The sequence below is a fragment of the Haliotis rubra genome, unplaced genomic scaffold (assembly GCF_003918875.1).
Source record: "Haliotis rubra isolate DU_JTF1 unplaced genomic scaffold, ASM391887v1 Scf1335, whole genome shotgun sequence".
NCBI lineage: Eukaryota > Metazoa > Mollusca > Gastropoda > Lepetellida > Haliotidae > Haliotis > Haliotis rubra.
In genome coordinates, this window is record NW_025765265.1 from 47,645 (window position 1) to 63,975 (window position 16,331).

A 16,331-nucleotide genomic window follows, 5' to 3' on the forward strand; every position below is an offset into this window, starting at 1 on the left:
TGGTGAATGAACAAGAAGTAGGCCAAAAACGTCATGTTGTCAATAATAAAGAAGTTGTAAATCCATACCATACGTTGTTATGTTACCTTTCAACTTCTATTTGCCAATCAAGCATCTTAATCTGTCTAATATGGTCTTCGCTATGTGTGGTTTTACTAATGTACTACTATTAGATGAGCCACGACCTGACAAATGACCCCAATTTGCAGATATGGGAACGCCCTCCAGAACATTCCATTTGAAAAATGAGGGAAACAGGTTGTCGTCTAAAACTTGAAAAGTTCAATTTAATCGTGCGAATCGTGTTTTAATTGTTATATCATACAAAGTATGTATATAATGATATTCTTTATTCGCAGAGAGTATGTAGGCCATCGGCCCATAATACAGATATTAAATGTTTACAGCCATATATGATTGGCGGTGCTTTACAGCATAATAAATAAACATTGCTACATTTCTGATGACAAAGGTATTGTTTGAGGTCATCAATATATTGTAATTTGACAAAGAAGGGTATGTGTAAAACTTGGCAGGAATATATATAGTGCGCAAGGGACTGTATGCAGTACACACTATAGTTTGGCATGAAATGCATGTGGACCCGGTTACAGGTCATTGGCTCCCTCCCTCTGCAAGCCTTCTGCGTTCTACTGTTTATTTTGTTGACAGTTATATAGACAGATTCTTTAATACAAATGCATAAAATCGGTGATTTACAATGTGATTAGGTTGTCTGACAAAACATCCACTTGCACAGTTTGAGATCGATTGGGTCATTGGATGAAGAGATATTTACAAAAAACCGGGTCCACATGCATTTCATGCCAAACTATAAAAGGAAATGATACTCGTTTTCTATTTATCCATTGTCGCACATGTTACATAACCTGTGATGTCTGGGTTTATTTGTGTATCTACCTGTCTCAATATTTAATTGATGGGAACCACAGCGAAACTGTGCGAGTGCAATGCGAAATTTACTAACGTTAATAACACTTAAATATGGTTCCATAGATAGATTACACTTGAAAAGAGAATATGAATAAGTTTTAGAACTTGATGATAACGAGTTATGCCATTCTTGATGGGATATATGCTGAGCCCTGATCATAAATTCAGACAGGAAAGAATTTAAGCTACTAATATACTGTCTTTCCCATATATATCCAAATCCCATATTGTAAAGTAATAACTTAAGCTTTGATACCCAATTTGTTTTACCATTGCTAGCATCTAACAATAATAAATTATAGCACTTTCTGGGCAGACGAGATACTGGCATATTAAACAATTTATACCAATATTTAATACAACGTTTGTAAGCGTAAACATAGACAGTGCCACACTCACCCCGAACGATGTGATTAGGGGTTGATATTTTGACACAAAGCAGATATTTACAAGCCAGAGTTTGCACTTTCTCAATTGGTGAACAATCCAGCCCCCAGACTTCAGCCCCATAGAGTAGGATTTGTAACACTTTTGAATAATAAATCCTGAAGAAAATGTCACCGCGAATAGGTTTTAGCTTCGATGGTGACCTAATAATACTATAGAGGGCCTTTTTAGATTGTAGAATGGAATTATCAAAATGTTTATGCCACGACGAGCTTTGAGAAAGAAGAACACCCAAATACTTATACCATGAGACACAATCTATTCTCATGCCACTCAAAAAACACTTTTCATATTTAGAGAGCTTACCTCCATTTCTAAAGACAACAATTTTGGATTTATCTAGATTAACGGAAAGGTCATACTCGATACAATACTTTTCCAAAAACATTGATACGCTTTTGTAGGCCACAGATAGTATCGGAGAGGAGTACTACGTCGTCAGCGAACAGCAAGAGAAATACTTGTGTTAGTTCTGGATGCATCTGTATACCAGGATAACAAGATGACTCAATTTCACAAGCCAAATCATCTATAAATATAGAAAATAGAAAGGGGCTTAAGACACACCCTTGACGCACTCCGATATTACACTGGAAGATTTCGGAAAACATATTATTTGATTTAACGCAAGATTTGACACAATCATAGATGGATCGGACACAATTCCACATTTTGGTAGACACGCCCTTCTCATTTAATACAGACCATAATTTTGCCCTATTCACCAAATCAAACGCTTTTGAAAAGTCTACAAAAAAGCATATAATTTCGCTTTCTTAGATAGAATTCTGTTAATAATAGTTTGTCAAATGAAAATGTTATCTATAGTCGAGTAACCAGCTCTGAACCATGCCTGCGACTCGGAGATCTTGCAATAAGCATCAGTCCAAAACCTGAGCCTATTATTAATAACTGACACATATAGTTTACTAAAGACACTGAGAACTGTAATCCCTCTGTAATTGGACACCTTATTGACATCACCCTTTTTATGAACAGGAACTATTATACCCATAGACCACTGAGCTGGGAATATACCTTTATCAAAAAGCATATTGAATAAAATAGTAAGATATGGATAATAACATCTGCAAGAATTCAGCAATAAGCTTATCATCCCCCGCTGATTTAGAAATCTTGAGTGCATCTATTCCCACCATAATCTCATCAGCCGAGATTGGCGAATCAAGAATAGCAGTGGTATTACTATCAGTAAACTTAGACTCATAGCTATTGGCCACACTATCGCTAACTGATGATCTACCAGGTGTCATATACATACTGCAAAAATCATCATGCCAATCCTGTAATGAAATACTGGGGGTAACTGGAACTGTGGATGAAAAACGTTTTAATAACTTCCAAAATGCCTTACTATTATATAAATTATCTCTCAAAGCTATAGACATTTTATCTTGGTAAGCTCGCTTCTTATCCCTCGTAACAGAAGAAAAATTATTTTTTGTCCTTAGATAATCTTTAAGAATATCATCAAGTCTACATCGTCTATAACACACAACATCCTCTCTCTCTCAGAGCGATAATAGCTACACTCAGAATCATACCAAGGCTGAGAATTTATAGTTTGCCATCACGACATTTACGTTTCATACATGTACCAGCTTCACATATAGCATCAGTAAATATATCAACAGACTCAATAATATTATCGAACATGCGATCTAGGCATTCATCGAACATTGAAATATTTTTATCTGACAATAGATGTTCTATGTGTACAGCTAAGATCCTTAGAAACTGAACCAAGAAAAATATAACTTTATTTACAAAACACCCCACACAAGTGCCTGAGAAACGAACCGTTCTTATGTTTACAAACGGATGTATAATCGGCATATATTCTGGTGCATCCTCTCCATTCAGTGGTCAAATACCGAATAGATCCATTAATGAATTTACTGATTTAGGCGTACTTCGGGCCTTAGTCGTCATTTTTTGAATCGGTCTCGGTGTCTGAATCACTTGCCAGTCCTACTTCGATCACGATTCTGTCAATTTCGTTTTCTACTGCAATTTCCCGTTGCCAGAAGCCATCTTTAATGGTTTTCACATGTTTACAACATTCGGACCATTCCTTGGCACCGATTGCAGACATTTTCTCGTTAATGGCAACTCTTAGCGAAGTTTTGTTTCGCAACATATTTTTTTCACATTGGCCCAAATCATCTCAATTGGGTTCAATTCTGCGTGGTAAGGAGGAAGTCATGGTAAATCATGGCCATGTTGTTTCAAAATAGTGTCTACTCTATAGACAGGGCCCGATTTGTTGGATTTTGCTAGACACAACAGTTCGGCTTGGAGCATTTTATCGTCAAATGCAATATTGTGCCTTTGTAACCAAGCTTTGATATCATCTTTTCTGTTAGCGTTGTTGGACATCTGTCCACTTGCTTGCTGTGGTATGGCGCATTACCCATAAGAATGACGGAATGGGGTGGAATATGTGGGATCATTTTTTTCCGGCAGCCATTTGGAAAAATTATCAAAATTCATCTCGTCATGATAATCTGCTGATTTGAGCTTTCAGTCAAATACAAGTAAAGCATTTGGTACAAAACCGTTTTCAGACCCTGCATGAACAACAATAAGCCGAGGTCCGGTACCGGACAGAGACTGTCCCCATTTATCACAACCTCACCATCAAGCTGCGGACAGTGTGGTCTACATGCAACCATGTTTCATCGATAAAGATGATTGTTCGATTTTCATCTCGACATTTTTTCATTGCACGTAAGTATTGCATGCGTTCTTCGTTCCATTAAAAGCTTACGATTTGACTGTCATTCAGATTTTTCGAAAACTTTCCTTTGAACCCTGGTAGTGCAATTGGCTTCTTGCCATATCATATATCATATCTAGAGTAGGCAGTTGCTTTTGTACTCCATATAAAGGTTGTACAAAATGACGGACTGCACACCGGTCAAAGTTATCAAGTTTGTGCTTGGAAGTTTAGGATTTGCGCAACTTGGTTGGACTGATTAAAAGTAGGCCTACTCGCACCCCATCACCTTCCGCTTTAATACGTTTTAAAGTTGCCTTGGAAAGATTAGTAGAAAGGCTACTTTTTGACTTAACGTCTAGTTTGGTTGCACACGTCTTTTCCATATAAATAGTAACATTGTAGGCTAACTCCCTTGCCTGAGAATGAACAATTTGACCATTCGTCCCTAACTTGGAAATGTTAAATTAATTAAAATCTGCAAACATTCATAAATTGACTCGTGTCGAGATGGTGTCTTGCTGAACTAAATCGCTCTACGAGACACGTGTTAAACAGAAGCGGTATTGAGTTCACGCCACGGTCAGCATGTATCGCACGTGCTTAATCGCCAATCTACCTGTAGCAACCAAGTATGTTCGTCTAGATTCCCTGCCCCGCCTACTTGTCACAGACGCGTGGTCTGCGCAGGCTTATTTAATACGAGTCAAGCAGTATTTAAAAACTATGGTTTAGGTCATGCTGGGTATTGCTTGTATATTCTACTCTTTGGATTTGTTTTTCGTCTACTTTGAGTGCAATAATGCCTCTCTTATCCGCCCTGGCTCAAACGTTATTTGATGTGTAATACACACTGACTAATTACATAATGCACTGCACTTGTTGCTGAATTGAAACGTTCATTTTAAGATCTGTGACCAATGACAAATTATGACTTCCCTATCATCTGAGTACGGTACAACAATTAAACGTTTTCATGGAAATTGTTCTGCAAATAACACGGGTCTCCCATGATTTTGAGTGTAAAATATTGTTTGATCGGCCATTATGGGTTATTATCCCACGTAATCTAACATTCACACAGGGTATAAATGTTCAACCCATTTACCAACTGACCAGCAGAATCGTCGCAACATCGACAGCAGCTATGGGCATCGTCAAGTGCGCATCCGTCATCGTCATTCTCAGCTTTGTAAGTGTACCTTTCTACTTATATCAGCCACTTGTTGTTACCCTGGCTGGCACTGGGAAATGTCCGAGTCTGTATTCTGTGTCTCACGGGGGTGTAATTCAATCAATCTTTATTCGGTACTTAAAAGGCCACAGTCCTATAGTACATTTATATACACAGTGTTTAGAACTGAGCAGCAGAAAGGCATATGTCAAATATTTACAGATTACAAATTTAAACCAGATTTTCTATGTATAAATGCAAAATAAATATACATTGACAGGTTCTGTAATTCAATAATATTTTATTTTAATAATAAAGTCAGTTTTATTTCATTTGGATGGATATAATAGTAGGATGTTAAATATGTCTTTCTAAGGTTTTCATAAACGGGGCATATAAAACGAAAATGAAAACGTTGCAAATTCTATGATTACGAGGGATATTAATATAACGGCCAGTTTCAATAAACAACTCGTGCGATGAGCAGCGAAAACGGGATAGCTACACGGAATTTCTTTACAGTGATTTTTTATAAATAATATTCTTGGCATGGTTCAGATTTCCAATGTTTATAATACAGACACTTAGAGCATAGAGAGATTGAATCAAGTTATGTTTGTCGATAGGTGTCTTTCATTCTTTGGGTCAGTGCCATAATAAATGAATTTTCTGATTGGGCGTTTTGATTATTCCAAACATAACCATATCCCGTTTTGAATAATTGTTAACCTGTAGGATGATCGGCAGTACTCCAGACTTATACAAGCAACTACTCATACACACGCGCACGCGAACGCACGCAAACACATGCACGCACAAAAAGGGGCGATGGAGTAGCGTAATGGTTTAAGTGTCCGCTCGTCAGGCTGAAGGCCTGGGTTCGATTCTCCAGATGGGTATAATGCGTGATGCGCATTTCTGGTGTCCCTCGCCGTGATATTGCTGGAATTTTGCTGGAAGCAGCGTAAAACCATACAAGCTCACACGCATTCATGTCGCAATATTATTGAACGTGACGTAAAACAAATTTTCCTTCACGTATGTCAAAAACCGACGGTACCGTTCTTCAAGTAATCTAGGGCAATTCATCATGTTCAGTTGCGTCCCTTAGCCATTCAGGATCTGCTATTCTTGGTTCGAATACCGGATTCGTTCATATTATGAATCGTGATATATTGGCATCCAAGTGGTTGACTCGACCATCTTTTATTCAAACAATACAAATACCTGACATGTCGTGATATATAGCTTTACGTTGTGTGACAGGGGCGGTGGGGTAGCCTTGTGGTTAAAGCCTTCACTCGTCACGCCGAAGGCCCGGGTTCGATTCCTCACTTGGGTATAATATGTGAAGCCCATTTCTGGTGTCCCCTGTCGTGACATGGCTGGAATATTGCTAAAATCAGCGTAAAACCCAACTCACTCACTCACACAAGCTATGACAGAAACATGACTACCACTCAGTTACATTATCAATTTGTGGAGTCTCCGACTAATTTTTTCTGGAATTTTGCCTAAAGTGCTGTAAACTCCCATTCATGCGAACTGGGCCTGGAACGCAGGATACTTGACGCTAATGGCATGTAGCTGAGTCATTCAAACTCACATACTGCTCTTAACATGAGCAGTGGGACCACGTCGTATGAGAAACCCCAACTAGCTTTGCGTTCTTTGGTAGTGCCAAACCTCTGTGGGTTCGAATCTCAGATTATGTTTCTAGACCTGTTGCCACCACATCCATGCTCGTGATTTTCGCTACAGTGGTAAACATCAGAGACCAACACCCTTCCTTGTTTCTCTCCCTTAACTGATAAGGAGTGACATAACAACCTTGCTCAACGCCCACATCTCTTAACTGTTATAAAGACTCGCTTTCTACTTCTCTTTTCCCCAGATTGCCGGCTGCTATACTCATCCGACAATTACGGATACACTTAGGTAAGTAACTTTAAACTGAATTTTAGCTTTAAAGAGCACATCGAATTCGTTAGTAATACAGACGCGAATTCTCCGATGCTTAACACCTTCATGATGATGCTGGTGATGATGATTGTTGATGATGATGATGATGTGATGATGATTGTTGATAATGATGATGATGATGTGATGATGATGATGACATGATGATGTGATGATGGTGATGATTGTTGATGATGATGATGACGACGACGACGATGATGGTAATAATAATGAGGAGGAGGAGGAGGAGGAGGAGGAGGAGGAGGAGGAGGATTGAGGGACTTTAAGATCCTTGAAGATCTTGCTGTGATGATTGTTAATGATGTTGATGATGATGATGATGATGATGCCGCCGACGACGACGACGACGATGGTGATGATGGTGGTGATGATGATGATGATTGAGGGACTTATTTATCACCCGGAAGTTGTTGATCCTTTAAGATCTTGCTGTGATGATTGTTAATGATGATGATGATAATGATGATGCCGACGACGACGACGATGATGATGATGGTGGTGGTGGTGGTGATGATGATGGTGATGATGATGATGATGATGATGATGATGATGATGATGATGATGATGATGATGATGATGATGATGATGATTGAGGGACTTATTTATCACCCGGAAGTTGTTGATCCTTTAAGATCTTGCTGTGAATGTGCCGCGGTAGATTAGGTAATAAGCTGGTTAAATGCAAACAATTGATTTGACGTTGATTCCTCACACTACACTTTTCATTCTCTTTTTCAGAAGCTGCAGAGATGGTAATGTATGGTTTAAATATTTGTGTAAAGATTAATCAGGGACATGTAGTCAAACACCTTTCTGGCGAACTTGCATACTCCGTAAGTACTATCTAGCACAACCGAAAAGAGATAACTACCGACAAATATTCAGGGAAACATATAGTCAAATATGTCGAAGGTGAAAACTATGTAAATGGCACCTACTATGTGGAACGATGTTTATATACTGAGTGAAAAAAGAAACTTCACATTCTTTCTTCAGGGCACTATAAACGAACAAGACGATTAGGCTACCCCACCGCCCCCTAAAACCAAATAACTGAAATGGAGCTAATCCGCATTAAGTCACAGTTCTTACACTACCGTGCTTCTCAATATGAAGATTCGTAAGCCCCTACATTTGTCATGATATACTGAGTCAAAAAAAAACCTTCACATGCTTTCTTCACTTCAGGGCACTATAAAAGAACAAGAGATGGTAAGATGGTTAAAGTGTTATTGTTTAATTGCTGAGATCTGTGTGATGTACTCGATTCACTGACAGTGCCATAATCAGTTCCATTAGGCTACACCGCCGTTCCAAATCATGGGTATACAGAATGTCAAGTCACAAGAATAAAAATGCGAAAGGTCTCAGTTCAATATCGTGTATGGCCGCCCCGCGCATTCACCACTGCCAAACACCGTCTCCTCATCGACTGCCTGATGCTTGTGAACACGTGGTTGGGGATTCTGCGCCATTGCTCTTGCAAGGCCGCGCCAAGTTCCTGCAAATTCTGAGGTTGGTTCCTAAGACCACGAAGCCTTCTCCCAAGTGCATCCCAAACATGCTCTATTGGATTAAGGTCAGGGGACCTCGATGGCCAGTCCATGACGTTGATTCCAGCGTTTTGAAGGAAATTTCGTGTCAACATCGCAGTATGCGGCCGAGCATTATCATGCTGGAACTGTAGACCTGGGCCATGAGCCGCCATGAAAGGAACGAGTTCAGGGGTGAGCACCTGGTCACGGTAAGCAGCAGCTGTGAGGTTTCCACGGATGACCAAAAGTCGGGAACGGTTGTTCCCACAGAAAGCACCCCACACCAGGCAACTTCCGCCCCCGAATCTGTCGACTTCCTGTATCCAACATTGGGTATACCGTTCACGACGTCGTCTCCAGACGCTATGCCTGCCGTCCGCGAATCTGAGGGTAAACCTGGATTCATCGCTAAAGACGACTCGATTCGAGTCTCTCTGGGTCCATCGGAGGTGACGTTGGGCCCACAGCAGACGTTGACGTTGATGAAACGGCGTCAATATTGGCCCACGATATGGACGTCGAGAATGGAGATTGGCAGCCCGCAACCGATTTCGAATGGTCTGTGAGGACAGTCGACCTCTAAACATCTCAGCCCTGGTTCGTGTAGCCGGCAGAAATCTGTCACGTAGGTGACGTAGGACGATTTGACGGTCTTCTGCTCGTGACGTCACACGTGGACGACCCGACCTTGGGCGATCAGAAGTGGTGCCAGTTTGTTGTAGACGACCTCGCAAGTCATACACAGTAAGACGGCTGCATCCCATTGTTCTTGCGACGTCAATAACTGATCTTTCCGCTTGCAACATACCAACGGCACGTTCACGCTGCACATTTGACAATCGTGGCATTTCAAGTACCGTTAGAACTGTGGTTTAAAAGTGTTTTTAATTCTTGAGGCCAATGCAAACATGTGCATATGAAGAAAACTTCGATGCGAAGATCACGTGATCGACTGCACGTGCAAAACCTGATTTGGCACTAACGTCATTTGCACGACGAATGGATGGGTTTGAGTGGGTTTTGCTAATGTTTTTCTAGAGTCGAAAGATAGGGATCCCATTTCGGATACATAGATATATCATCAGAACAAAATTATTCATTATTTTTCAAATTACATTTTGTGAAGTTTCTTTTTTGACTCAGTATATATCGAGTTATCTAAGGTTCGGCAAAATTTTAAACTAACACCATAAGTAGGTGCAGCGTTTGGTGGGTTCGAATCCAAATTCCTGTCTTTGTTCTTGGTCAGCATCATGCCCTTTGTTCGTGGGTTTCACCGAGTGAGTGAGTGAGTTAATTGGGTTTACCCCGCTTTTTAACAATATTCCAGCAATATCACTGCGGGGGACACCAGAAATGGGCTTCACACATTGTACTCGTGTGGGGAATCGAACCCGGGCCTTCGGCGTGACGAGAGAACACTTGAACCACAAGACTACACCACCGCTCGGGATTCACCGAAGTGAAACCGATGGAAGACCTCGATCTATCCTCCCACTTCAAGTTGTGTAACTTGGTTTAGTTTGATTTATTTGGTGTTTGACGCCGCATCCAGCACTATTCAGGTATATGGCGGCGGTCTGTAAATGATCGAGTCTGGAGCTGACATTCCCGTGATCAACAGCATGAGCAGAAATCTACGCGATTTGGATACGATGACAATGTGTCAACCAAGTCAGCGAGCTTGAAAACCAGATCTATTTAGTGGCCTCTTACGACAAGCATGGGCTGCTGAAGATCATTTCTAACTCGGGAAGTCTGTGTATATATCTGCTGTTCGAAGCGGCGATAAACGATGCTAGTTGTCTGCTAGGTTCCTGTTTCGCGCTACCTTAAAAAGCCTTGTGTTCATTCTAAGAATCGGTTCTCAACAAGTCTTGATTGAAACCCTTTGTTGATTTCTAGTCCAGTAATACTGACAATTGGGGTAAAACAAATTGCAATAAAAACACATTTTTGCTGAAACCTGTAAGGTTTAACATATCAAAACTATATAAATGTGTCATGAACGATTTTGTTCGAAAAAGTTATTTATTTGTAATGCCAAATCGCGTACATCGGATACGGAAAAACAGATGGCCGCTGTTACTCGCCGTGTTTCCGTAGATTGCATCACGTAAACAAGATGGCCGATCAGCGTATCGTTGCAGGCGACTCAATGCAATCACGGAAATTGTTTACATACATTTACAAGTTAACTGAGATCATTAATGTCTAATATATACATAAGTTGCTATATTATCGCTCAAGGCCGCGAATCATTGACGTAGTGGATACTGAACGAAAGTTCACTTCGAGCTATTGACGCCATTCAACGTTCATGATACACAGTAGAAAGTTCACTGAAAAACCACGCAAAAGCAAACAGTGAGACATAATTTGACATGTTGTTACATTCTAATTGTTAGAAAAGTAAAATAAAAGATTTATTCTTTATCAAGACACCCCGTATAATCTCCAATATTCGGGTTAAAATGAGCATTACCAGCCTCTGGTGATCGTGAGAGGCGACCCTTGGAAACGTTTCCCAAGAGCTTGGAGTGTTGCTTATACTATGAATCACGGGAATATCTAGTCCATGCACTGTTATTCACAGTTGTATCATATATTCCTTAGTGCGGCGTTAGACAAAAACAAATATGTAGAAATAGAATCAAACACATTTATATCGAGAGTCTTCGAGTTATCAACCGCAAAAATAACGACTACATAAGGAACACCCTGGAACCGACCTTGTACCTCGAGACAAGCATAATCTCGACACATCAAGGTTCTCCACATCGGAGTTTGGCTGCAGGCCTTTTTGGCTCTAACTTTTCTGCAAATTCTATGCTTAAGTTTACCCTTTTGGGGTTTTGGGGATCGTTTTAGCTGTTATATGTTGGTTTAACTTAGACATTTTCTTTTGTTGCTGTTGTTTGTTGTTTTCCTGTATACCTATAGCACCTTGAGGTAACATTTCAGCTTGCAAACAGAAACCATTGGACTTGGCCTTTGTAATCGACTCTTCATCCAGTATATCGCCGGAGGACTTTACATTGGGGATGTGGTTCGTGGAGGACTTTATAGATATTTTCGAAGTGGGCCCCTTGACCGTGAGGGCCTCCGTAGTGACGTTTGGCGACCGCGTGTACGATGAGGACGCCTTTGGTTTCAACAGGTACACCGATAAGAGGTCCTTGAAAAAGGCAATATCGATGATCCCCTTTAAGGCTGGGCATGCCACGGACACCGGGGCTGGCATCCAGTTCATGAGAGACAGATTTCTCCCTCACGCCCGCAAAGGGGTTAAGACTGTATGTATTGTGTTGACCGACGGCAAATCCCAGGAACCGGAACTGACGGAGAAACAAGCCCGGATCACCCGAGATGCCGGCGTGGAGATGTTTGCTGTTGGTATCGGCCGTAGTGTCTCAGAGGAGGAACTGAGGAACATCGCCGGCGTTGATGACCACGTCTTTACTGTCACTACTTACAACCTTCTGGGCACCATCAGATCAAGGCTCGCTTTTCAGTCATGTGGAGGTAGGTAAATCCATCCCCATCCTGTCATGCCTTCGTCAACATTCGCCCCTTTCCGTAACCATTCGACTTCTTCCGGAATAACACGAACGGTGACGAATGCCCGCCATGAAGAAACTGCAGAAAATTATCTGTAGACAATAAAAAAAAAATTAAACTTTCGTAGAAAGAGAAAATATGCACTGGCTAAACTGGAACAGACAAGACATTGCTATTAGATGGTGATGTATTTCATACGGATATCATAGCCTTGACAGCAATACCATAGACTGCAGTATTGTTTTCAGAATTGTAATGTTATGAGCACGTTTGTTATTTTGTTTTTCAAACCCAGTTTTCAAATGTATCCTTTCTTTAGGATAAGTAAAAACAATGGGGGTTTGTAAGTGCATTTAGAATACATCGGTGCCGAGAAATTTGATATTTAATTTATTAAAGTATTCTTAAAACAACAACGACTTCATTGTTAACGTACAGCAACTAAAGACTGAATATAGAACAATTTATTAACATTGAGGTGTGTAAAGTTTTGGAAGCAGTCTAATGAGTAAAGGCTATCGGCGATGAAGTTAAAGCGAAATAGTTTCTCACAGGGCTGATTTAACGTCCAATCTTCTAATTATTTCAGAGGAACCTATTTCAAGAGTTGGTAAGTATCATAGGCCTTAAAGAGGAATATTTGAGTTTGTCCTGAATGTTTACTTCAGGAGATAATGGGAGGTGAGGTGAGGTGAAATTGGATTTGAAGTCGCTTGAGAATATTTCGCTCATATGACGACGTGCATGCGTGTGTATGTGTATGTGAGGCTGCTCGTACTAGCCAAGACTTAAGCTGGTTTTATAGTGCTAGCCCACTGAGATACCATTCCGCAGTGAAGCATGAATACCCCACTCAGACACATTATACTGACTCCAAGCCGACCAGTCCTTGTTGTACCCATTAATGTCGAGCTCCAGGCAGGGACCAACAAGTACCATGATATTTTAACGTCTTTTGGTATGACGCGGTCGGGGATCGAACCCGCGACCTTCCGCTCTCCGGGCGGACGCTCTAACCACTACACCACGGAGGCGGTACAGGAGAGAATGGGAACCCAACTCGGCTACAGACTGAATGAGTGAGTGAGTGAGAGAGTTTAGTCTTACGCCGCACTCAGCAATATTCCAGCTATATGGCGGCGGTCTGTAAATAATCGATTTCTTCATTCGTCATGTTTCGGTTGTGTCGAACTTGGATAACTCGAAGTATCTACGTAGGACTCTTCAACGTCGATATAACGATGCTTAACTGCACTATTATTGATACGCGTATATTTTCAGTGTGTCGTGACAGCCCCATCGACGTCAGTCTTGTCATAGACGCCTCCTCCAGCATCGGCCCCACCAACTTCACCATCGGATTAGACTTCCTCGAGAACTTTGTCAGGAGCTTCGACATCTCCCCACACCGAGCCAGATTTTCCGTCATCACCTACGGCCTCGGCATCTACAACAACACGGCTTTCGACTTCGACGACTACAGCAATGAAGTGAGCCTCGTGAAAGCCATCGCCGGCATACCCTACACCGGTGGCACCCACACCGACACCGGTCTCGGCATTGAGTACATGCGAGACAGGCAGATGCTGCCCAAACAACGCGCCTATGCAGCTCACATCGCCATCGTGATGACCGACGGGCAGTCTCAGGACAGGGAGAAGACTCAGAAAGAAGCGGCTAAGGCTCGAGACGACGGTATCAACATGTTCGCCATCGGTGTCGGTTTAAGCCTCTCAGAAGAAGAGCTGCTGAACATCGCTGGACGGAAAGAACAGGTGTTCACTGTGACGGACTACAAAGCTCTGGAAACAATCCATAATGAACTGGACATCAGGACGTGTAGAATAGGTATGTCCTTCAATGATTGCTCAAAACATGTACGAGGTAATATAGACTAACGAATATATTTTTAATAGCAATAGTAACAAATAAACCCGTTTAAATTGAAAAGGAGCCCCAGGGAGACCAGAGATTCAGAACCTGGGTAAATCTAGACTTGCTTGATTTAGGGGTTTAGCATTGCATAGAGGGCTAGGCTGTAGGGAAAATAATATGGCTCAGGGACTATGGGACAGACCACATTCAGGTTATTGGTCAGGATCTTTATACAGGAGACCTCGTAACTCGGGGAGATTTATACAGGAGACCTCGTTACACAGGGAGATTTATAAAGGAGACCTCGTTACACAGGGAGATTTATACAGGAGACCTTGTAACTCGGGGAGATTTATACAGGAGACCTCGTAACACAGGGAGATTTATACAGGAGACCTCGTAAGTCGGGGAGATTTATACAGGAGACCTCGTTACTGAGGGAGATTTATACAGGAGACCTCGTAACTCGGGGAAAATCTATAGAGGAGACCTCGTTACTGAGGGAGATTTATACAGGAGACCTTGTAACTCGGGAAGATTTATACAGGAGACCTCGTTACACAGGGAGATTTATACAGGAGACCTCGTAACTCGGGGAAATTTATACAGGAGACCTCGTTACTGAGGGAGATTTATACAGAAGACCTTGTAAGTCGGGAAGATGTATACAGGAGACCTCGTAACTCGGGGAGATTTATACAGGAGACCTCGTTACTGAGGGAGATTTATACAGAACACCTCGTAAGTCGGGGAGATGTATACAGGAGACCTCGTAACTCTGGGAGATTTATACAAAAGACCTCATTCCTCACTGAGATTTATACAGGAGACCTGGTAACTCACGGAAATTTATACAGGCTGAGCCTTCAAGTAACGTTTGGTTTAGCCCATTGGACCTTAAAAGTGCATTCATATCTAAATGTTTAATCTTTTACTTGTTTGGGGTGTTTTTGAATTTTATTTATATATAAAATTGACATCCTTTATTGCTCATTTCTGCCGGCACTTCATCACGTGTTATTGGTGCCTTTCAGTTCTTCATCAGTTCGGCCAGGTACGCCCATCGGTTGCATAAAACTGGATACAACAAACGGTTTTCGACTACAACCATTCTCTGTAATACCGTTGAAAGGTATAAATGTGCAGCGAAATAAATATTTGCATTACAAGGCTTTTGTTGAATTACTGAAGTCATCAGCTGCTTTTCTGCCATCTTCGTAAAGAAATCGTACCATAAAATATAATGTGACATAATAATGTGAATCTTCTCTTGGTCTAATTCAATGACGTCACACTAAGTGAATACGTTAGACTCAACACGGCTGTGACCAACGGTATATCACCATGTGTTACCGTTATACTGAGATCACCATGTGTTACCGTTATACTGAGATCACCGTGTATTACCGTTATACTGAGATCACCGTGTGTTACCGTTATAGTGAGATCACCGTGTGTTACCGTTATACTGAGATCACCATGTGTTACCGTTATACTGAGATCACCATGTGTTACCGTTATACTGAGATCACCATGTGTTACCGTTATACTGAGATCACCGTGTGTTACCGTTATACTGAGATCACCATGTGTTACCGTTATACTGAGATCACCATGTGTTACCGTTATACTGAGATCACCATGTGTTACCGTTATACTGAGATCACCATGTGTTACCGTTATACTGAGATCACCATGTGTTACCGTTATACTGAGATCACCATGTGTTACCGTTATACTGAGATCACCATGTGTTACCGTTATACTGAGATCACCATGTGTTACCGTTATACTGAGATCACCATGTGTTACCGTTATACTGAGATCACCATGTGTTACCGTTATACTGAGATCACCATGTGTTACCGTTATACTGAGTGAGTATTGTATTACGCACCTTCTAGGAGTAGTCTGGCAATATCACGACGGGGCACAAAGGAAATGGGCATCACACGTTTCACATCCTCTACACCTCCAGGGAAACCATCAGGAACCCTTGAATCAATTAACTTGGAATATAATACTCACAAACATGCGGACGTTTTAATTTCCACAGAAAACAGAG

General features: G+C 41.3%; 1 protein-coding gene across 1 annotated transcript; it reads left to right on the forward strand.

Annotated features, from left to right (window-relative positions):
- Positions 1 to 4,064: 4,064 nt before the first annotated feature.
- Positions 4,065 to 15,425, forward strand: LOC124267748 (collagen alpha-6(VI) chain-like). Its single transcript, XM_046702737.1, has 8 exons — positions 4,065 to 4,152; positions 5,226 to 5,333; positions 7,210 to 7,253; positions 8,034 to 8,047; positions 11,795 to 12,355; positions 12,981 to 13,001; positions 13,673 to 14,239; positions 15,301 to 15,425. The coding sequence occupies exons 2-8, from the start codon at positions 5,289 to 5,291 to the stop codon at positions 15,339 to 15,341; spliced, it is 1,293 nt and encodes a 430-aa protein (XP_046558693.1). The 5' UTR covers positions 4,065 to 4,152; positions 5,226 to 5,288; the 3' UTR covers positions 15,342 to 15,425.
- Positions 15,426 to 16,331: the final 906 nt, after the last annotated feature.